Source organism: Gekko japonicus, unplaced genomic scaffold (genome assembly GCF_001447785.1).
Source record: "Gekko japonicus isolate JY-2015 unplaced genomic scaffold, Gekko_japonicus_V1.1 scaffold169, whole genome shotgun sequence".
Classification (NCBI taxonomy): domain Eukaryota; kingdom Metazoa; phylum Chordata; class Lepidosauria; order Squamata; family Gekkonidae; genus Gekko; species Gekko japonicus.
The window spans coordinates 464,353-486,378 of record NW_015161951.1 but is presented as its reverse complement, the minus strand read 5'-3'; the positions used below and the strand labels follow the sequence as shown (position 1 = coordinate 486,378).

Here is a 22,026-nt window from a genome sequence, read left to right as displayed (position 1 = left end):
ATATCCAGCTGAGGCCTTTCCCCTCCCCAAACCCTGTCCTCCTCAGACTCTACCACAAAATCTCCAGGAATTTCCCAACCTTGAGCTGGCTACCTTAATCAGGCTGGCCACAACAAGTCTTCCCTCAAAAGCCAAAAATAGGCCTGAAAAGGACCCTGACCCCACCCCCTGCTTTTTTACTCACAGAACTTCAGCCTGAAATACTGTGGTTACCTAGCAACAGCCACTAACGGAATCTGTTGCTTAAAGCTACAAGTGTTCCTTATATCATTTTGGGGTATTTTAAACCCCTCAATATGTGTGTGTGTGTGTGTGTGTGTGTGTGTACCAGATTTTTCTGCAAGTGCTGCTATGTAGAATTGTTATGCTCAGTGCTGCTAATGTAGAATTGTTATGCTGAGTAACTAATGAAGTGACTTCTCTTTCAATAGGTCGCTCTGTGCTTTTGGAACAACCACGGAAGTCTGGCTCTAAAGTAATTAGTCATATGCTTAGTAGCCATGGAGGAGAGATTTTTCTGCATGTGTTAAGCAGTTCTAGATCCACTCTGGAAGATCCTCCTTCGATTAGTGAAGGTTGTGGTGGCAGAGTCACAGACTACAGAATTACTGTAAGATTCTTAAGGTTAATTTTAAAAAAGCACCATGATACGAATTCAGTCACTTTGAACTTAGTAAAGACGCTTTGTTTGGCCTTTCAGCAAAGCTTTCTGTAAAGGGAGTAACTAAAAAAGAAGTTGCTGGGTGGCATTGTCACGGGGGGGCAGGAAGAAAACAAGCAGGAGCAGGGAATGGTAGAAGGGAAGTAATAATATTAATGTAAACAGATATATCTTGGAAAACAAGTGGTATTGAGGGTGATACTTTGCAAAAGGTTGGGCACAAACTGGGGAAATGGAGGTTCATTTCAGATCATGGGACCACATGAACCATGAACCTTCTTTTTTGGCAAACTGGTTCATTTTGTGAGGTTCGTGATGCAGTAAAACGCCCCCCCCCCACGGGCTAGAGACACCAAACTTGCAGCGAGTCTCCAGCTGTCTCTCCTCTACATGCCCTCCAAGTTTGGTGAGGATCCCCTCAGTTATGATGTGGTTTCTTCTAGGGTAATTGTTCTTCACTGCTGCTGCTGTGCTCCTTGCGAAAAGACTCTGGGTGCTGGACAATCATGTTAGAGAAGGAGAATCTCTTCCACACTCCCCAAATGTGGTTTGCACTGACCCCCCCCTTCCCACAAAGCCAATCATTATTAAATGAAGCTTTGATCAAATCTGGGAGGCTGTCATCTGAGCCCCTCTAGCTGAAAAGATGGATTTTCTCACAATAGGTGCTTGGTGCAATTATATGGGGGTGCTTTATTGCAACCTCCACACACACACACTTCCTTTGTTGCACTTACTTTAAGTGTGGGTCCTCAGCTGAGGAACCCAGCAGCTAAGCCCCTCTGTTCGGTTTGACTTGATATGTTATTTGATGGTGAGTTTGGGGTAACCCAACACAAAAATCCTGAGGATCCATGGAACCATGTTTTTGCACTGTTGTGGTGCCACAAAGAAGCACTTATGTGATTTTTGCAATGCAGTCTGTGGCTGTCGACATTATAGGTGATCTGATGGTGAGTTTGGGATGACCTAGTGCAAAAATCATGAGGATCCATGAGGATCCGGGGATAGCAAGTACTTTTTTGCACCATTGCAGCCCCATGAAGCCATGGATGCATGATTTTTGTGGTGCTGCCTATAGACTAAGACATGGTCTACAGTATGATGATGGTTTGGTTTTGATTTTAAAATCATATGAATTTATGAGGATCTGTTTAAAATAATCTAGCTCCGACTTTTACCCAGTCCCTTCAGAAATAAGTATGAAGGTGGGGGTGAGCAGAGAGAGACAGCCTGAGCAGAGAGATAGGTGGCTCAGAGCTCTGCATCCACTCCACCTCACACAATCCTAACCAGACAGAGCTAGTTGTCACACAAAGCCCAATGGGGGGTAGGATCCTCAGCCAGGGAACCAATGAAGCTAAGCCCCAGTGTGAGCAGAAGGACAGGTGCCTCAGAGCCCTGAGTAAGCACCAAGCACCCCCAACCCCATTGTTCACACTGAGGAATGACTTTCAGTTCCCTTCCCTCTCTGCTTCTAACTGCCTGCTGCCAAGTAAAAACAGCTGTGCGTGAGTTGGAATATATCCATGCTGCTCCCATAGATCAGAATGGGAGCTCTTTTATTGGTGGCCAGCACTGCCCATCGAGCTTTGGAGGGCCACTGTTGTGTTTCCAGGGCTGCAGAAGTCCATCCTCCCCATTGCTTTGACGATCAGTTGACCAGCACCAGTATGTCTGATGACACAAAGCTGCCACAAACCTCTGAAAAATGCATGGAGGTTTGTGCAGGCGAGATCACAGAAATCTCAGCTCACGAACCACGAACAAGCCCGATTTTCATGACAAATTTAGGTTCATAATGAGGTTTGTGCCCATCCCTAACTTTGTGTAACGATTACTTGACAAATAAATGCTTACACTGGCTACAGAAGAGCTGGCTCATGAGAAAAATTCAAGTTTAAATCCTCAGATACCTGCACAGGAAAATTTCAACATTAAAAAATTTAGGAGAAACAAAGCTGATTAATTCCTGACCTTGATGATGTAACAGAATAGCTTTAACTTTTATGGAAGCCTTCTAAGTTTGAATGAGATAATTATTGGGCCCACATGTTTTGTTGAGTCCTTGGTAATTATAACTTGAGTGTTAAAATTGTTTGTACATATTGGAGTCAGTGAGATGTAAGCTGGCTTTGAGTCAAAAATTAAACTTTTCTGCTGTAAGATTCAAGCTCTAAACATATGCTTCTTGAAAATTAAACAGCCCTTTATGGGGAAAGTGCAATGGTTTCATTTTAAGGAAAGTGTCAGTTTCAGTAAAATAGGTTTCAGAACCCAATGTGGGAATGGACCTCCTGTAGCGTATAATTTGCAGTCTCTGTGAACACTATGAAAATCTGTTTTACTGAATTGCATGCAATATTGCTAAAAATATGACTTGCCCAATATGGTTTGCCCCCCAAAATAAAAATATAGTTGAACTGTATCATAAAATATCATTTAGAAGAAAACTTCTAATTTTATCTTGTTTGGTTATTAGGATTTTGGTGAATTTATGAGGGAAAACAGGCTAACTCCTTTTCTAGAAACCAGATATAAGAATGATGGAAGTCTTGAGATTCCTTTGGAACGAGCAAAAGATCAGCTTGAGAAGCATACTCGCTACTGGCCCATGATTATTTCACAGACGACCATATTCAACATGCAAGCTGTAAGTGGCCATCCGTTATTTTTAGATCCCCATCCTATCCATATTTATTTGGAAACAAGGAAGTCTAATTTCGGTGTCGAGATGCTGCAAATTGTGCTGTGAACACATTCAGTGGTTGAATTTAGCATGTTCAAGTGTAATCAGATGGGAGCCAATCACTTGGTTTGTCTGGTTTGTGCTGTATGGACACGAATGCCTGTCAAACCAGTTTGTGTTGGCTTTTCCGAAAACTGCATTTGCGCAGAAGACTACTGATTAAAGCTGATCAGCAGCCATTATCATTACTAAGGACTACTTAGCCAAACACTAAAGGGTAGGATTTCATTGAAAAAAAGCATTTATTGATGACTGATATATATATGATTGATCTGAATGATCTGAAATAGTTTATATCATTTTCCACAAAACTCTGCATGTGCAAAGACACCACTGATTAAGGACTACCTAGATAAATACTGAAGATGAACACACAGCATTTATTGATGACTGATTTATGGGTGATTTAATTAAGTAGTTACCTGCTGAGCAGAGCAGTTACGCAGCAAGGATGGGGAGGCAATAGACAAAACCAGTCCCAACAATGTTCCTGAACTAGGATCAAGTTTATTGAGCAGTAGCAACAAGTGAATCTGGTTACACGGTTAGTGTCAGAAACTGGGGTCCCAGGTGGGAAAGGTACAGTTATACACAATTCGAACTGAACCCCTGATGCAGGCAAACCAATAAGCAAAGCAAGAAATTGTGCCTAAAACTAACGAGCCTAGGTTCCCAGCAAAGCTTGTAGAGAGGAGCACCAAGGTCATTTGTCTGAGCTACAAGATAAGACGGTGAGTGGGAATCGAAAGACAAAACATCAAAGGCATGAAGAAGAGTCTCATCCCCCCCCCGCCCCGCCGCCATGGCAGCATAGCTGACATTCTGCCTTTCCGAAGGCCCTCCCCACCAGGCTTATCAGGGTACATCTTATGGAAAGCACGCAGCAGCTGAGGAGCATTAACATGACAGTGTTCCACCCATTCATTATGGGCTGGTCCAAAGTCCTTCCATTGAATCACATAGAAAAGGCGCCCATGATGCCACTTAGAATCCAAGATCTTGGCAACTTCGTGGTGGGTTTCCCCATTCAGCAGAGGAGGAGGAGCTGGAGGGTGGCGTCTCCAAGTATTCGGCCCCAGGTCCTGTTTTTATAAACTGAAATGAAAAATGGGATGAATACCCCGCAATTATTTAGGTAATTCAACAGTGACATCATTAAGCAACCACACTACTTTAAGTCAGCCAAAGCAAGAAGCAAAAAGGTCCGGAGGGAATATTTTGCAAGTTAAAAACCATAATTAAAACACGGAGCTCAGCGTCTGGCGTCTGCATCGGTCACCATCTTGGGTCCTCACCACGCACTACTTTTGAGCATTTCAACAGATATCTAGAGGACCAGGTCTTCAGCCGTCGGCACTGAAAACTCCCATAGATGAGTCGGAACTTAGACATGCGATACCGATCCTCCAAACATCGTTCTCCGAACCCTCAAACCAGTCCAGCTCCCCCAGCTCTTACTTGGATGAGAAGAGTCCCCATCCATCGATAGAAGCATCCCCTCAGCAACAAGTCGAGGTTGAGCTTCGTATTTCACCGTCGGAGGACGTTAAACCCTATGGGGACTTTATTAAACATATGGCTCATACACTAGCTCTGCCCACCATCCAGCCTTTGCCGAAAGTCACGGACTCAGTCTTCGATATCATACAAATGGACACGTCGACAGCGGTCGCCCTTCCCATGACGTCGGTCCTTTTGCAAATAGCCAAAGCCCACCTGGACTCATCGTTCCTCGGCATCGACCTCTAATAAGAGGTTGGATCATATGTATAAGATTCAAGAATCTGGGGCAGAATTCCTTTTCATTCATCCAAAGCCTAATTCGTTAGTGGTTACGTCCTCGACCAAGGGCAAGAGTACTCAATCTACACCTCCGGATAAAGAGGGACGAAAAAATGACTCTTTCGGCAGAAAATTTTATACTGCCGGAGCTCTGGGTATCAAAACCTCCAATTATGCAGCCTGCATGGGATGTTATCAGTATTCCCTCTGGGAACAAATGTCTGAATTTATTTCAACCCTCCCAGATGACTGTAGGCACCAAGCTAGATCCATCCAAACAGAGGGGATGTTCTTGGTGAAACATCAACTTAACATATCCAAGCACTTGATACAGCAGCAAAGACTCTCACTTCTGCAGTCGCCTTACGCAGATACGCGTGGTTATGTTCCTCCACCTTACAGCCAGAAACTAAGGCCACTGTAGAGGACCTTCCATTCGAAGGTGATGGACTTTTTAGCTCCACCACAGATGCGGTACTTCAGGAGCTTGACAAAAGCATCAAGACGTCTCGCAGCTTAGGGGTTGCACCTCCTACTAAACCGCATAAAGGAAAACCATGATCCAAACAATGGTCAGGTAGACCATCGTCTAAATCTTCCTCTGAGCCACACTGGCAAAGGTCTCCGAGTCGTCCGCCCCGTTCCTACGGTGGAAAACCCAAGTTTTCATCTACCTCCCTATTTAGACCCAAAACTGCTAAGAACACTAAACGGAGTCTTTGACTCACATCTTCTCTCCCAACTCCCAACACGTTTGTCTCCTTACCTGTCAATCTGGAAGTCCATTACATCGGACCAGTGGGTCCTCTCAATAATAAAAATGGAATACCTAATAGAGTTTTCCCAAACCCCTTCCACCTCCCACGTCGTCGTCACACCACCTTCAGCAGTCCTCCCAGAGGACGTTCAAACTCTCCTAAGCAAGGATGCTATAGAGCCGGTACCATCAGCACAACACATAATGGGCTTCTACTCTCGTTACTTTACAGTACCGAAGCGGGATGGAGGGCTCCGACCCATTCTGGACCTCAGGAACCTGAACTTTTTTATCATATACAAAAAGTTCAGGATGACAACGTTACAGTCCATCCTTCCACTCCTAGATCCAGGGACGTGGATGGTTATGTTGGACCTCAAGGATGTGTACTTCCACGTTTCCATCCACCCTACCCACTGTCGTTTCCTCTGATTTGCACTAGGCAACCGGCATTTCCAATTCAAAGCCCTCCCATTCAAATTATCCATGGCCCCTCGAGTCTTCACGAAGGTTATGGTAGTAGTTGTGGCACACCTCCGTCTAAAGGGAGTTCAGATATTTCCCTATATCGATGATTGGTTACTGGTAGCAGATTCAGAGGCATCCCTGCTCACCAATGTAGACCTAACCTTGACCATCCTGACGTCCTTAGGCATCAAGGTAAATCTAAAAAAGTCGATGCTACTTCCCACCAAAAGAGTGCAGTTTATAGGAGCTATCCTAGACTCTGTTGTTTGCAAGGCGTTTCTCCCTCCTCAGAGAGCAGGGGACATTGTCGATCTAGTGACTCTATTCCGCAAGTCTGGACATGCTACAGCAAAGCAAATCCAGCGACTGCTGGGTTTGATGGCTGCCACCATCAACGTCATCATTTTTGCCAGACTGCACATGAGACCTCTGCAGCTATGGTTCGTACGCAGGTTTTGCCCACAGAGTCATCCCCAATCCCTTCATCTTGTCTTCCCACCATTCGTTTTGGGCTCTCTGCTTTGGTGGACAGATTATGTGAATCTCCTAGCAGGAGCCCCATTCCATCCACCCACGTCAACACTCACGCTTACAGATGCGTTCCTCTGGGGATGGGGCGCACATCTCAAGGGTCTGTGTAGGGGCTGGATGGGAGTCCCATGTAGCACACAATCATATAAATTTCCTGGAACTCCTGGCAGTGCTGTACACACTCAGGTCTTTCCGACACCTAGTGACTGAGCAAGTGGTCACAGTTCTGACAGACAATACCACAGCCCTGTGTTATATCAACAGACAGGGAGGTACGATCTCCCGGGGGCTATGTCGCCTAGCCTAACTATGGGTCGAGTGTCAATCATGGAACATGTTCCTAAGGGCCGTTCATCTGCCAGGAATGCTGAACGTTCAAGCAGACTTCTTGAGCAGAGGAGGGGCAGCGGAGCACGAGTGGGAGCTCAATTGGATTATCTTCAACCAATCTTTTGTCTTTGGGGCCATCCAGAGGCGGATGTGTTTGCGACACACAGCAACAGAAAATGTCGCCTGTTCTGCTCCAGAGCGGGGATAGATCCCCTATCTCTGGGAGATGGTCTTCTGGTCCCGTGGTCATGTCTTCACATGTTCCTCTTTCCTCCGATTCCTCTAATACCCAGAGTACTAGTCAAGTTAATGCAGGAAAAACCATGCTGTCTCTTAGTGACACTGTGGTGGCCCCGACAACATTGGTTCTCCACTCTGCTCCACCTATCCAAGGGCTCCTTCGTTCACCTTCCCCAAGCTGCAGACCTCCTCCTCGCAGAGAAGGGTTGGATTCTACATCACAATGTGAAGTGTCTCAAGCTCACAATCTGGAGGATCCTTTTCGATCGGTCAGAGACAGAATAGATCATGTCCTATTGAATTGTCGCAGACTGTCTACCCGAGTTTCTTATGCTGGGAAGTGGAAGAAATTCTTGTCTTACCTTACCTCATCGGGATTGCCACCACCACCATCTGACCTGATGGCAATCTTTGGGTTCTTATTGTCTCGTTTAGACCTCGGACTCAGTTGTGTCTCACTGAAGGTCTATTTAGCCTCAATTTTGGCCAATCACTCGATGATTGACGGTCACTCTGTCTTCTCTCACCCCCAGACCAAGAATTTTCTTAAAGGTCTGACTCACCTCTTCCCCCCGTCACGTGGACCCACGCCAGCGTAGGATCTACCCAACGTCTATCCAAGTGGATTGTGGAGACTATTAAGTTGTGCTATATGCTAGCCAAGAAGTCGCTCCCGGGTCCGCTATGGGCACACTCTACCGAGGCAGTGGCAGCATCCACAGCCTTCCTGCGAGGTACGTTGTTGGAAGATATCTGCAACGTAGCTACTTGGGCCACACCTCACACGTTTGTGAGGCATTATGCCCTCAGTGTTCATCTTCATCAGCATTCAATTGTGGGGCGAGCGGTGTTGCAGGCGGCGCAGATTTAGGACCTCAGTTCCCTTCTCCAGGCAGGTGGGCACTGCTTGACAGTCTCCCAGAGGTGTGATGCACAGAGACCACAAAGAAGATAAACAGGTTGCTTACCTGTAACTGAGGATCTTTGAGTGGTCATCTGTGCATTCACACCACCCGCCCTCCTTCCCCTCTGCTTTCGGTCCTTCCTTGTTTTCTTTGAAGACTGAGGGCAGCGGTCAGAAGGAACTGGCGGGATTGTCGTGCCCCTCCCTTGGTCATGAGCAGTGGAGCCTGGCACGTGACCAGGGAGCGGGTGCAAAAATTCCTTTTGCTTTCCATTATACTGATCGGGGTCAGCGCAGGTGCACTATATCCCAGAGGTGTGAATGCACAGATGACCACTCGAAGATCCTCAGTTACAGGTAAGCAACCTGTTTTGTCTAAGAAGTAGAAATGAAGCTTAACGCTTAAACACTTCTTCTTGTGAAATCAAATCATGCTCATAAATTACAAGTAGGTATCGTTCTTTTCGGGCAAAGTGCAAGAAAGTGAAGTGCGTACTTTCTTCACTTTCTTGCACTTTCACTTTCTTCACTTCACTTTGAACAAGTGCTTGTGCAATACTTCATTGATCAGGTTCATGAACACCCCAGGGGCTCCTTGGAGCCCAAATGGCATGACCAGGTACTTGAACTGTCCCAATGGAGTGTTAAACACAGTGTTTGGCTCATCCCCCTCCCTGATGTGCACTCGGAAGTAAGCATCCCGAAGTTCCAGTTTGGTAAAGATCTTTCCCTTGGCTGCCTCTGCCAAGAGGTCTTTAATAAGGGGAAGGGGGAAAGCGTTAGTGGCAGACACCGCATTCAGACCCCAGTAATCCGTGCATAGCCAGAGCCCCCCATATTTCTTCTTCCAGAAGAGCACTGAGGCAGGAAACGGAGAGGAGTCGGGGCAGATGAAGCCCTGTGCCAGATTTTTGTCAATAAATTTTCACAGCTCCTCCTTTTCAGCTGGGCTCATAGAATACAACTTCCTTTTAGGTAACTTATGCCCCGTCAAGATCTCAATAGTGCAATCTGTATTACGAGCTGCCTCCTCTTCCTCAAACACTCTGGCCAAGTCTCCATATTCCTTCGGTATGGAGTTTAACTCCTCTTGTGCCAGGCAGACCCAAACCAAGGGTCCATGGGGGGCTTCTCATCACTCAGGTGACCAGGTGTGGTTCTGGCACCCTGCAGCCACAAAATTTACAGTCCCTTCACTCCACAAGATGTGTGGGTCGTGGCTACGCAACCATGGACTGCCTAGAACCATGGAGAATTGGGTCGTTGGGTTTATCAGAAATGCCCAGTGTTCCCAGTGAGACCCAGTCCCCATCCGAATAGTTATTGTTTGGTACCTACATGGCTCCTTCATAGCCAAGCCATCCATTTGAATAAAGTTCAGGGACTCAGCTAGCTTTTGTACTGGGACACCTAACCCCGTTACTATTGAAGGGCTGATCAAGTCTCTCACACACCCAGAGTCTACCAGGGCCCTCACCCGCACCTGCGTTCCTATTTCGGGGTTAAGAACCGTTACAGTCAAAAAAAATAGAGGGTTGCTGCTCATCATTTGTGGCACAGATTGCTGTCAGACCTGCTGCTCTGCACCTTTTACAACAGGTCCTGGCCTTTTCTCGCCAGCTCAGGGCTTTCTTCCCTACTGGAAGAGGCACCTCCTCTTGCAGTACCCAGCTGCAGAGCCCTCAGGAGCTTTGGCTGTAAACCCCTCTTGCGTGAAGGGGTCTCGGCCCCTGTCTACTCGGGAACCTTCTGGGCCATTGGGGTGAGGACTGCAGGGCAGGAGGCGGCATAATGCCCAGATTCTCCGCAACGAAGGCAAAGCCCCTGCCACAGACACAGGACTCGAACCGGTTCTTTCTGCTTTGGCAGTGGCACCTTGGAAAGGGGCCCTGGGAGTTTTTGGGTACACTCTAGGAGCATGCATTTTAATCATTTGGAGGCAGCTCTCAGCATCCCCAGCCTCGTGCACCCAAGCATTCAGTGAAACGGGATGCACACTACGGAGCACGGACTCCAGTATTTGGTGGTTCAACCCCAACCGGTACTGCTCAACCAGAACCGCTTCTGACCAGCCTTGGATCTTGGCCGCGTACATCTTGAATTCATCGGAATATTCGCATACCAACCGGCTCCCTTGCTTCAGGTTCCGGATGTGGTTGCGAGCCTTCTCGCCTTCCATCGGGTCCTTGTACTGCTGACGTAGCGCCCACATAAATGACTGCACCTCGCAGAGTTCAGGCCCGCGCAGGTTGTGGAGGCTGACATACCAATCAGCCACGTGCTCCCGCAGCTTTGACCCGATGTAATCCACCCGGTACTCTTTGGTGGGAAAGAGATGGCCCCAGTCCTGCACAAACTTCTGTACTTGTAGCACAAAAAAGGCCAACTTCTTAGGAGTACCCTCGAACGTGGCATCCAGCAACTCTTTCAGCCAGTCTAGGGCCGGGGCCGCTGGAGCAGGGGCTGGCCCCAGTGGCAACCCAGGCCCTCCAGGAACTGGTACCAGGGCTGGTGGCACCTGCACCAGGGGGTGCCTGTTGGGCCGGAGGCGCTTAAGCCGGCACCGCCAGTTGCTGCAGTCACTGCCAGTTGCTGCAGTCGCATTTCATGCGGAACCATCTGGGCGACGAGGCAAGGGATATCCAGCATCATCTCCTGCATTTCATCTGCCCCCCCCCCGCCCCGCCATGGCAGCATAGCTGACACTCAGTTGGGCTATGTGAGAACCCACATGTACAAAAAGCCAATCACACCGTACTGCACAGGTGGTAAGGAATACAGCAAAACAGCTTGTTGATCCAAGAACTTTTGAAATGATATTCGAAAAGTCATGTCTCTATTCACAACTGGCATACAGGGCACAAGTCGAACTGGTGGTTTTTCTTGCATCCCTGCTTTAGTGTGACTTTCAAGTAAGTATGCTTAGGATTGCAATGGGGTTGACTTATATTAGTCTTATATTTTTTGCCAATATTTTCATTAAAATGAATCAGATGTTTGGCTCCTATTTCACAGAAAAGACTGCTATTCACAGAATGAGCTAGAAATACGTCTTGATCATCTTTGGATTCACTTGCATATATTATAAAAATACTGCTGAAACAAGTATGATATGAAGCCTTTGCAAAACAGCATCATTCAGAAATTACTGTTGGACACATTAGCATAATTAATTCATGAACTGATAGTATGCATCTGAGCAGGGGTCATTTTGTAGAAAAAGAGGTGCAGGAGCTCATTAGCATAATCCACTCCTGTGCGGTCCTGCAGAAAATGACCCCTGCATCTGAATCTGCCTGAAGTGGCTTATAAAAGAAAAACATTAAAAGTTATTATTTAAAACCCAGCATTAAATAATTAATTAAACATTTATTTAAAACCCAGCCACAGCATTAAAACATAGACCACTGAGCTGCTCAAAATAACTGTCCAGATTAAAAACACGTTAATTTTTAAAATTTATTTATTGTTAACATTGTTACCCCGCCCTCCCCACGAGGGGAGATCAACCCCTGATATAAAAGCCTGGGTGAACAGAAATGGTTTGGCCAGGTGTCTGAAAAAGGGCAACATAGGAACTCAGTAAACCTCATGGAGGATGCATTCCATAAGCATGGTGCTACTGCAGAAAAAAATCCCGTCTCTGGTTTCCAACTCTCTTGCTTCTGAAGAATTGAAGACTGTTGATTTTTTTTTGGTAATGTCTTGCAGGTAGTGCCATTAGCGAGTGTTATTGTGAAAGAAGCACTGACTGATGAAGATGTACTGAATTGTCAGAAAACAATTTACAATTTAGTAGACATGGAAAGGAAAAATGATCCACTGCCCATATCGACAGTTGGGACAAGAGGAAAGGGCCCTAAAAGGTAAAGATTACTTTTCCATTTTCACAGTTTTCAGAAGCAGAGGAACCACCATCATCACCTTTTTAAGAAACTTATTGTACTATGCACCATGTTCATTAAAACACACTACAGTTGTCGTAAGTTACCATTGGAAGCTAGCTTTGCATTAATACAGTGATTCCACTTCACAGCCAAGCTCCATTGATCCCAGAACAGGGTGTTAAGAAGGAACTAGAAGTTTTAAAAAGAAGTGAAGTAAATGAGTATTTTAGGCTTCTTCAATTGTTATTAATCAGAGCATCTGTGTACGTACTTTTTTGCAGAGATGAACAGTACAGGATTATGTGGAATGAGCTGGAAACCCTTGTAAGAGCTCATATAGTCAACTCTGATAAACACCAGCGAGTCCTGGAGTGTCTTTTAGCTTGCAGGAGCAAGCCTCCAGAAGAGGAGGAACGCAAGAAACGAGGCAGGAAGAGGGAGGAGAAAGAAGATAAATCTGAGAAAGCAGGAAAAGACTATGAAACAGAAAAATCCTGGCAGGAATCGGAAAGGTGACTGGCAGAACTTTATTCCAGTATTTATGTAATGACATGAATGTAGCATGGATTTTGGCTCTTGAAAGATTAACATACAAATCCAGAAGTGTTATTCTGTGTCTTAGGCCTTTGTGGGTAATGCCTAATGGTCAGAGCCTGAATCTACTATGGATGTGTTTCCCACATGTTGAAGTAACCCTCATTTATTTATTTTATTTATTTACTTCATTTATACACCACCACCAAGGTTGCTTTCATAACTCCCCTCTCCTCCATTTTTATCCTCGCAGTAACAACCCTGTGAGGTAGGTTCACCTGAGGGCGTGTGACTAGCCCAGCATCACCCAGCAACCTTCCATGACGGGGAGAATTCAAACCTGGTTCTCCCAAATCCTAATCTGACAGTCTGATCACTACACTACACTGGCGCTGTAATGTAACCTTTTATGTTAGAGCACTGATTTTCAACTAGTGGTTTGTGCTTTAGAATGGGTAGCTGGCTATTTTTATCAAGTCCTTCCTCAGAGGAACTCGGGGGAGTGTAATGGTTCCCCCTCCTCCATTTTATCCTAACAGCAACCATGTAGGTGGTTTTGTGCATGCTGAATAATGCACTTTAATCCACTTTAAATGCGCTTTAGCTATTGTTTGCAAGTGGATTTCGCCATTTCACGCAGTAAAATCCTGGTGCAAAGTACACTGAAAGTGTATTGAAAGTGTGTGTGAAAGCACCCTTGGAGTATGACCAGCCCAAGGTCTCCCAGTGAGTTTCATGGCTGTGGGGATTTCAACCTGGATCTCCCTGACCCTAGTCCAACAATCTAAATGCTACGCAATACTTGCACGTGTATGCTTACTATTGCTATTTTTAAAATCTGCCAGTGTATTTAAAAGAAAAAGATCATGCTGGGGCTGAGTGAGAAAGCCGCTCCTCTTTCCCCAGAGGACCGGTTCTTTTTCTGCCTCTGGTCTGATCTATTGCAAGACAACTGTAGTATGAACCCCGAAGTGCTGGTGTGGGATATCTCCGGGGGACCTGAGATTGTCAGAAGAAGAAGGGCCAAGCTGTATTTATCCTTTCTCTTCGTCTGATGTTCATGCTACCTCTGAGAATCAAAACGTAGTTGAGAAATATGTATGATGTGGTTACTACGCAGTGTGCTTATCTTCTTTTTTAGGAAGGAGGGGTTGACTTTAGAGCGGGTGGTGGTGGAAAGTGCTGTCACTTACGGCAATCCCATGGAGTCTTCAAGGCAAGAGATGTTCAGAGGTGGTTTGCTATTGCCTGCCTCTGCATCACGTCCCTAGACTTCCTTAGTGGTCTCTCTTCCAAATACTAACCAGGGCTGATCCTGCTTAGCTTATGAGATCGTGTCACCCTGGAACATCCAGGTCAGGGAGACTTTATAACTAGAACAGCTATTTTTTTTTAAGTAGTTTAGTATGACTACTAAACAATACACATGAAATAATCGGTTACATTTCAGAAGTAACAACTGTAATGATGACTGTTTTCATTCTAATCTTCTTATAACAGCTTGCTACATTAATGACTTCATTCCCACACATTCCCCCTGGTCTTGTCTGTATTATGCTAATGACAAGTGGGAACCCACACGGACTTCTGGGGGGGGCATCTCATTTCCCCCTCTTCCTCTTTTCCTCTTTCCCTTTCCTGAAAGCCCCCATAGTCCTGTTCTCTATTTCTGTTTCCTTCTCTCCTTCCCACCAAACAGTCAACCTTACCTTTATCTGTCCCTCTGTTTCCAGCTTTCCCTCCCCTGCCTCAGGAAGCCTCTGCCAAGGAAAACTGTGGCCCACCTGCGTGGTGCCGGCTGCTGGGCAAGGCCCACTTCTGTGGTAGGGAGCTTTCAGGAACTTGTGGGGAGGAGCATCACTTTCCCCTGTATTCTACTCCTCACATTATTTCCCCTAGTCCTCAGTGAATTGTACAGTTGGGTGGTACTAAGTCACCCAGTGGTTGCTGTCCAGTCTGGCCCAATGAGTGCTTTCACAAAGGCCAAAACAGCCCTGGAAAGGACCCCTCCCCCACCTTCTACTGACAGAAATGGAACCTAGAATGCTGTGGTTGCCTTACAACAGCCACTGAGGTATTCTGTTTCTTAAAGCTACAGGCATTCCTTTTATCATTTTGGGCCTTTTAATCCACCTCCCATGTATTTTTTTAGATTTCAGATTTTTCTGCAAACCTGAGGTGTTTTTCACATTTGTAAAAAAGATCTGTGTGGTCAATTCACAGCTCCAGTCTCTGGATTTAATTATCCTCAGATTTGGCTGACGGCTATTAGAATATGCAAGTGGTGACCCTTAAGAAGCTTGTGGGAGGCATTCCCCCACCTTTACTTCCTTTACTCTCCCCCCTCCTCTGTCAGTATTCCCCCCCTCTTTCTGCCCCATCCCTTTTCTATCAATCTTCCCTCACCCCCTCTCTGTCTTCTCCCTTTCTTTCCCCCCACCCCCTTCTCTAGCAGTTTTCTCTTTCCCCCTTTCTTCCCCCACCCCTTGTATGTCAGTCTCCCCCCTCTCTTTCCTGCACCCTTTCTCAGTCTGTCCCTCTCTTTCTCTCCCCTCTTCCCGTTTCTCTCCTCCCTCTTTCTCTCCCCCTCCCTCAGACAACCTTCTTTTGCTCCCTCTCCCTCAGACAGTCTCCTTTCTTTCTCTCTTTGTCTCCCCCCAGACAATCCCCTCTTCTTTTTCCCTACCTTGGGATCTACAGTGGCTATGGGAGGGCTCCCCAGGAGCCACAGTGGCTGTGGGAGCCCCCCCCCCAGGAGCCACTGTGGTAAGAGCCACTGTGATTGTGGTCTCCCCATTAGGAGCTGAGGCAGCTGCATCAAGAGACTCCATGCTAACTGCAGGGCCTCTAGGAGCCACCACAACAAGGGTAGGAGATGCTGCATTGTCCACAGGGCCCCCGCTCTCCTGGGATCTGTTGCAGCAGAGCCCTGGGAGGTGCCACACTTGGCTGCAGAACCTGCAGGAGATGCTGCACTTGTACAGAGACCTTGTTTGTTCTGAGGGTGATTTAACCCCCACCCCTGATGTCTTTCTTAAAACTTTAAGACTTTTCTGTAAACCTGGGGATTCCCCCAAGTTTGGAGAAAAATCTCTTCTCTCTCAGTGTGGGCCTGATCCACAGCTTTAGATATCCACAGATCTGCCCACACTTGACAAATACATATATAGATGATGATGATTCTCTAGGGATATCACAGCTTCCAAAACTGAAGTGTGATATGTTAAAAATCAAAAGTGCAGTAGTGATCTCTTTCTTTATCTCTGAAGGATAAAAGGTTTATTGGATCGTGAAAAAGAGGAATTGGGAGAAGCAGAAGTAATAAAGGATTCACCCGATTCTCCTGAACCACCAAACAAAAAGCCCCTCATTACAATGGGTGAAATGCCCCCTATTGAAAAAAACAAAGGTAAATTTACAATAGTTACTATATATTTAAAAATGACAAAGTAAGAACTGAGTTGATATCCATTATCATCAGTGATGTGTAAGCCTTGTAAAATGTTTATTATTATAATGTTCATCTGAATAATGGGTTCTGGATTAGGAACTCTGCCTCTAGGCTGAGTGAAGGGTTTGCTTGGCTACAGGACGGAAGGACAGCGTGCGTGTCAAGGACAAATTATTTCCAGAAGTCATTGAAGCACAAGGAGGGAGTGGAATTTGGGGTGGAAGAAATTTGAGTAAAGAAAATCCTTTGGAGAGTGAGAAGAGCAATTTGCTATCTTCTGGTGAGTGATTTTGATCCTTACTGTTTATGGGACTTCTCCTGTTGTGGCTGTGATGAACAGTTGCTTCATCAGACTGCACAGGTCAGCCATGGAGAAGACTGTAAAGCTTCCTAGAAGATTCAAAGTGTTTGAAGCGCTCCCCCTCCATTCCATCTCAAGCTGGCATTTCCTGCCCAAACAGGCACTCGATGGAGGTGGGGAGAGCACTCCTCCCTCAGTTCTCTCTTCGCTACCATGAAGATTTGACACATGTCTGATGTTTTCCTTCTTACTTCAGGATCGTTGTTTCTGGTAAAGAGCTCTTTTCACAATGGCACTTGTCAAAAAGTGCAAGGAATGTGGGACCACATGATGAGCATGATGCTTGTCTGCTTTGTCTCAGGAAGAAACACAACACTGTAGCTCGTGAGTCCTGTCACCTTCTTACTCCCAAAGTGCACCATGAAAGGGCTGCAAGATTAAAGACTGCATTGTGTAAGAAAGCCCTGGGCACCCCCCTCCACCGCAGTTGGAGAAGTGACCCACTATTCTGGAGAAGAGGGCTCATATGCCTTCTGTTGTTTCTGCTCCCTCTACCCCCCACTATGGCATCAATTGTCAAACAGACTTCGGCTCCGAAGGCTGCTTCTGAGCCACCACTGAAAAAGGCTAAGAAAAAGTTAGAACACTTTCCTTCAGCCTCCCCTTGATGCCGTCACCTTGATATTGGCGGTCACCTTCCCCTTTTCGTCTTCCAACACCATCGCCTTGATGTTGAGAGGCTTCGTCTCCTCAGAGCAGAGATGACACCGAGAACAAAAGTCTCCATCTCCCCGGGGCTCTCCATCACCTCGACACCTGCATTTGCTGTTAAGGACCTATTCCGAGCATTTGCTCCACCTGAGGACCCTATTCCCATCCCTGGATTCTCCTTTCTCTTTGGATGACAATGTTTTTGAAATGCTTCCTCCAACAGCTCCTGCAGACCCACAGCTGAAGGGCATTTCAGCACACCCTTTCTTGCAAGGCAACATGACCAAACCTCCTTTCCCGTGATGGCCACCTCAAGGACCTTGGTATCCATACCCCCATTGAGCCAGTGGGAGTAGTAACCTCATTATCCTTTTCAGTTGCCAACCATACCTTCGATAGTCAGTTTCGAGAAGTGTCCAGTGCCTCCCGACAGGACAGGAACTTGAGCATCTAGCAAGCAGGCACCATTGGATTCAGAGGAAGATTTCGACCAAGGATCCAAGGTTGATTCTGAGTGCACCTCAATGCCTTTTTTAAGAGGTGGCAGCCCCTGCAACCAATAGCTTTGTTAGTGTGGCGGTTCTTGCATGGGTCATTAGCCCACACTGGCCCTATGGGGCCAAGGACCTCTGCCAGTGCCGATCCATTGGCATATGACCATGGCATTTGTGTCTGTGCTCACTGTTGAGCAGTCCCTTTGGGGTGCCCCCCAACTGATTCATGATGATTCATGGGGTGACCCTGTGGCTTTTGGGTGTGTGATCTGTTCTTTGGGCTGGAGGGAACAGAGACCTCTCGCATTGCCTTCCTTTCCCATCACTCTGTGAGTTGCTATGGAAGCATCATTTTCAGTACAGGCCCCCCGTCAGAGTTTGGTCTGCAAGATCATCTGCTTGCACTGCATCCCCCCCTCCTCATGCACTTCCACCTCCCATGGTCCACAACAATCACTGACACCTGGGATGAACACAATGAATGAGCTTTATTGGAGGGAACCTGGGGCTATAATGTGGTATGGCTGGGATTGCAATGTTGATGTCCAGACCTCCACTCAGTCCTATTGCTGGGGCGCCTCACTGATGGCTTCCAACATTCCTCGTTGGCAATTTCTGGGGCATTTGACGTCTCCCCTCCCGGATTGCTCTGTTATGTCTTAAACAATATGCCAAATTTTACTTGGTCCCTCATCACTTTCCCAGTATGACTGATGCAAACATGTTAAAGCGTATTGTGCTCTCACTAATAGTATATTTTTAGTTCATATTTAATCTTTTGCAATTCTGGATAAATATCTGGTGTTGGAGTTACGGCAGACTGGCTTAAATGATATTTCAATCTATCTTTCAAAGTTTTTTTCTTTCATTTCTCTAGCAGAAAGATATTTAAAATATCATCCTCACTTTTAAGATGCTAAGATTTATACCAAAGTTAATTTTGCTATTACAAGATGGCTAATGAAAACCTCTTGAGTTTCTTCTTAGGAATGCACCTTTGACCTATTAATGTTATGCTAAGGCCCATTCTTAAACCTATAAGTTCCTTTTTCGGACTCCATTATGTCAAAGCACCTGAAAAACAATTTGTCACCACTAATGTAAAGATAATTTTCCTTCAGTTTACCTGCTACCTGGCTGTGGTTATTTGCAATGCTTCTTAAGACCTTTTATGAGTCATTTCTTCCCAAGGCAACCTGCCACATCCTATAAGCACATTTTGTATTCTATGTTCCTAGATGTAGGATTCTTTCATTGAGTTTTATTAAACAGTGCTGGCAACAATCCAGCACAGAATTACACAAGTTTTTGTCTTGCTGAAATCAATGTGACTTATGTCTGTGACATGCACCCCCATCTAGTTTCTTATTCACTTCATCTCCTATAAGAAGAAAGGCAAGTGGAAGCTCCTCTTGCCAGCAGGCCACTGGGGGGAAGCTTGGTTCCTTCCCTATCCTCTCTCTAAGTCAGTGCCTGCTGGTACAATTAATTACTTTCCAGGGTTAATACTGATATAACTGTAATAACTCTTCCTTTAAAATAAAAAGTGTAGGGTATAGTGGCTCCTTAAAATAAATAACATAATTGTCAGCGATTTCACTTTCAGCTGTCAAAATGTGTCTATCTCCAGGTCTACAATATTATTTGACTGGAATTCTGTTAGAAATTCATTGTGGTATATTCCCTGAGTTGTGTTGAGAAATGCTGTATGGGAAGACTAGAGGTGCATTAAGCCCAGCTCTCAAATTGGACCACTAGAGCTTAGTTTTATATTTTTGTATGTGAGTGAAAAAAGTCAAGCAGTTACAAGCCAATATTCCCTCTAAGCTGCAGAGGGTTGTGAACAAAACTTCTGCTTCATGAGCCAAAAGCCAAAAGCTTTTAAAGTTGTGAGCGAGCCTATATCTGACTATCACATAAATTAGTTTTTTAGTAATAACCTTGTAAAAATCTCAGAATGAATTTTTAAATTATATATGATTTAATGATTTAAGCATTAAATTTTTAATTTACATGTGCATGTCATGAAATGTGAAAATTTACGCTAATTTTGAAATAGACTATTGTGCTGCTATTTTAAGAGAATAAAGAGTATGCGTGTAAAATATTTACACTGTGGGGCAATACAGTCTCTGAAGAATGTAACCCAACTAAAGAATTGCTCACAGCAGTTATGATCTATGTAAAGCTCCTCAGTATATGAGCCAAGTATTTTGGCGCTGTCCCTGTGCCTAGCCCCTTCAGTACTTTTGTATTTACGGCCTTTATAGCATTTACAGCCTTTCTTGGCATGGAGATACAATGTGCAGAGGGAAGCTTCGCTTGCTAAATCTCTGGGGTATCATTTAAAGGGCAAATCAATACAAATGTGGGAAGCCTGAAAAAGAAAATGACCCTCCCTCTCCGGTTGCTTTTTATCCACTTGCCTTTTTAAAAATCTACACTTAACAAATGGAGTAGAGAAGAACAACACGCGCTCCAGTCTCGAGATGGAGGACGAGGCAGAAAGGAAAGGCAGGACTTGCCACATTCAGGCCCGGCTCAGTCTCGCCTCCTTTTCCCACCAAGAAAGAACAACTGCTGGTGGCCACTGTGGGTTGCTGCTGCTGCTGCTGCTGCGTGTTGTTCTCTAGATCAAAGAGTCCATCTGCTTCCTTCCTTCCCACCCTGCACTGAGGTTAAAATCCATGCACTGGAGGCTAAAAATTTGTGAGCCAGGGCATGCTAGCACAGCTTAGTGAGAACATAGGTTACAACACATTTCCTCATCTGCTCTCAATAGAGGTATTGGTTATTCTGAATGTTTTGTAGAAATTGAGTCAGTATTGTAGTTGATTACAAATATAATGTGCATGATTAATCTTGAATGTGTATGCTTACTATGTCATATGAGTAGTTCTAAACTAGACTTTGCAAATAGAAACTAATGAGTATATTCTAATTCTGGTTTTAAAACCTTATTTTTAGGGCCCACATCTCTATTATCCTTATGGAGCAACAGAATTAACACTGCAAATTCTAGGAAACATCAAGAATTTATTGGTCGCTTGAACTCTGTAAACAACAAAGCTGAATTGTATCAACATCTTAAAGAGGAGAATGGGTTTGTATTTCTACATATCAAGTGCTGATAGCCAGTGGAATATATGAACATAATGTTCAGAAGTATAGAAATATATTTTTTCATGGGGTAGCAGATTTTTATTCGGGAAAATATTGACTTTCCCTCAGTTCTGATCCTTTGCAGTCTCATCAGAATGTTGATGACCCAAGACCTTGTTATAGAAGAGGTTCTCTCTGGGGATCTTTTTGTGTAGTTTATTTTACACCAGAAACAAGGGTTTCATTTAGCCTTCATGAGATCGTTTCTGCCATTCTGACGGCAAATGGGGTGTGGGTCTGTCCTTTTCTAAAGAGAATGTTTTGTTCTACACCAGCGCAGTCACTCTCCAGTCAACTCCTGTGTAACACCAAGGGGTTTTGGATTAATATGGACATGGATTAATATATATGTGTCATGTGCTTGAAAATATAAGAAGGAGAGTATTAAATATGTGCTACAAGTGGATGAAAGCAACAGAGGTTTGGAGGGACTGTTGTGCTTTGAACTCTCTCACACACACCTTCGTTTATTCAGGTCTATTAGAACACAAAACAGTTTTTATGGAATGTAATCATTACTTCAGTTGTAAATTCAGAATTCTATGAATGGTTTGATTATCTCTTTAGAAAATTCTTCAAGGTATAATTGTGCCAAATGCATGAGTACATTGTAAAGTCTCACCAAACTTATTTTTTGTTCCAGAATGGAAACAACAGAAAATGGAAAAGCCAGCCGGCAATGAATACTGAATCTATAATTGGTCATGCTGCATAAATTTTTTATGCTTGTTGTGGTACCTGTATTCTAAGATTCAGTTGCTTTGCATAGTTTTTACATGCTTTTCTAATTTTAGCCCTTTTCTATGAAAATGTAAAATGTTAATGTAAATCATTAACCTCTAATCCCCTTTTATTCTGTCACTGAATAAAGCAAGACTTCTATTTCAAACTAGAAGTATGGTCTTTATATTCTGTTTATTGTATTGACTCACTCTGTGTAATCCGCCTTCAGTCGCTGTGAGAAAGTGGGACTATAAATAACATAAATAAATAAATACCAAAACCATGTTGATTTTTTCCAGTAGGGCTAATTCCTCTTTATGCACTTTATAATTTTATCTCTA

At 44.9% G+C, this 22,026-nt stretch overlaps 1 protein-coding gene across 3 annotated transcripts in view; it reads left to right on the top strand.

Moving 5' to 3' along the window:
- ASUN (asunder spermatogenesis regulator) overlaps nt 1–21,814 on the top strand; it is a 74,161-nt gene extending 52,347 nt beyond the window's left edge. For all 3 annotated transcript variants that reach the window (XM_015429447.1, XM_015429446.1, XM_015429448.1), the window contains 7 exons: nt 432–610; nt 3,144–3,314; nt 12,134–12,288; nt 12,591–12,821; nt 16,113–16,252; nt 20,768–20,903; nt 21,606–21,814. In XM_015429447.1, the coding sequence (XP_015284933.1) occupies nt 432–610; nt 3,144–3,314; nt 12,134–12,288; nt 12,591–12,821; nt 16,113–16,252; nt 20,768–20,903; nt 21,606–21,645 (1,052 nt within the window). In that variant the 3' untranslated portion in view covers nt 21,646–21,814. The remainder of the gene's footprint in view (nt 1–431; nt 611–3,143; nt 3,315–12,133; nt 12,289–12,590; nt 12,822–16,112; nt 16,253–20,767; nt 20,904–21,605) is intronic.
- The last annotated feature ends 212 nt before the right edge of the window (nt 21,815–22,026 follow it).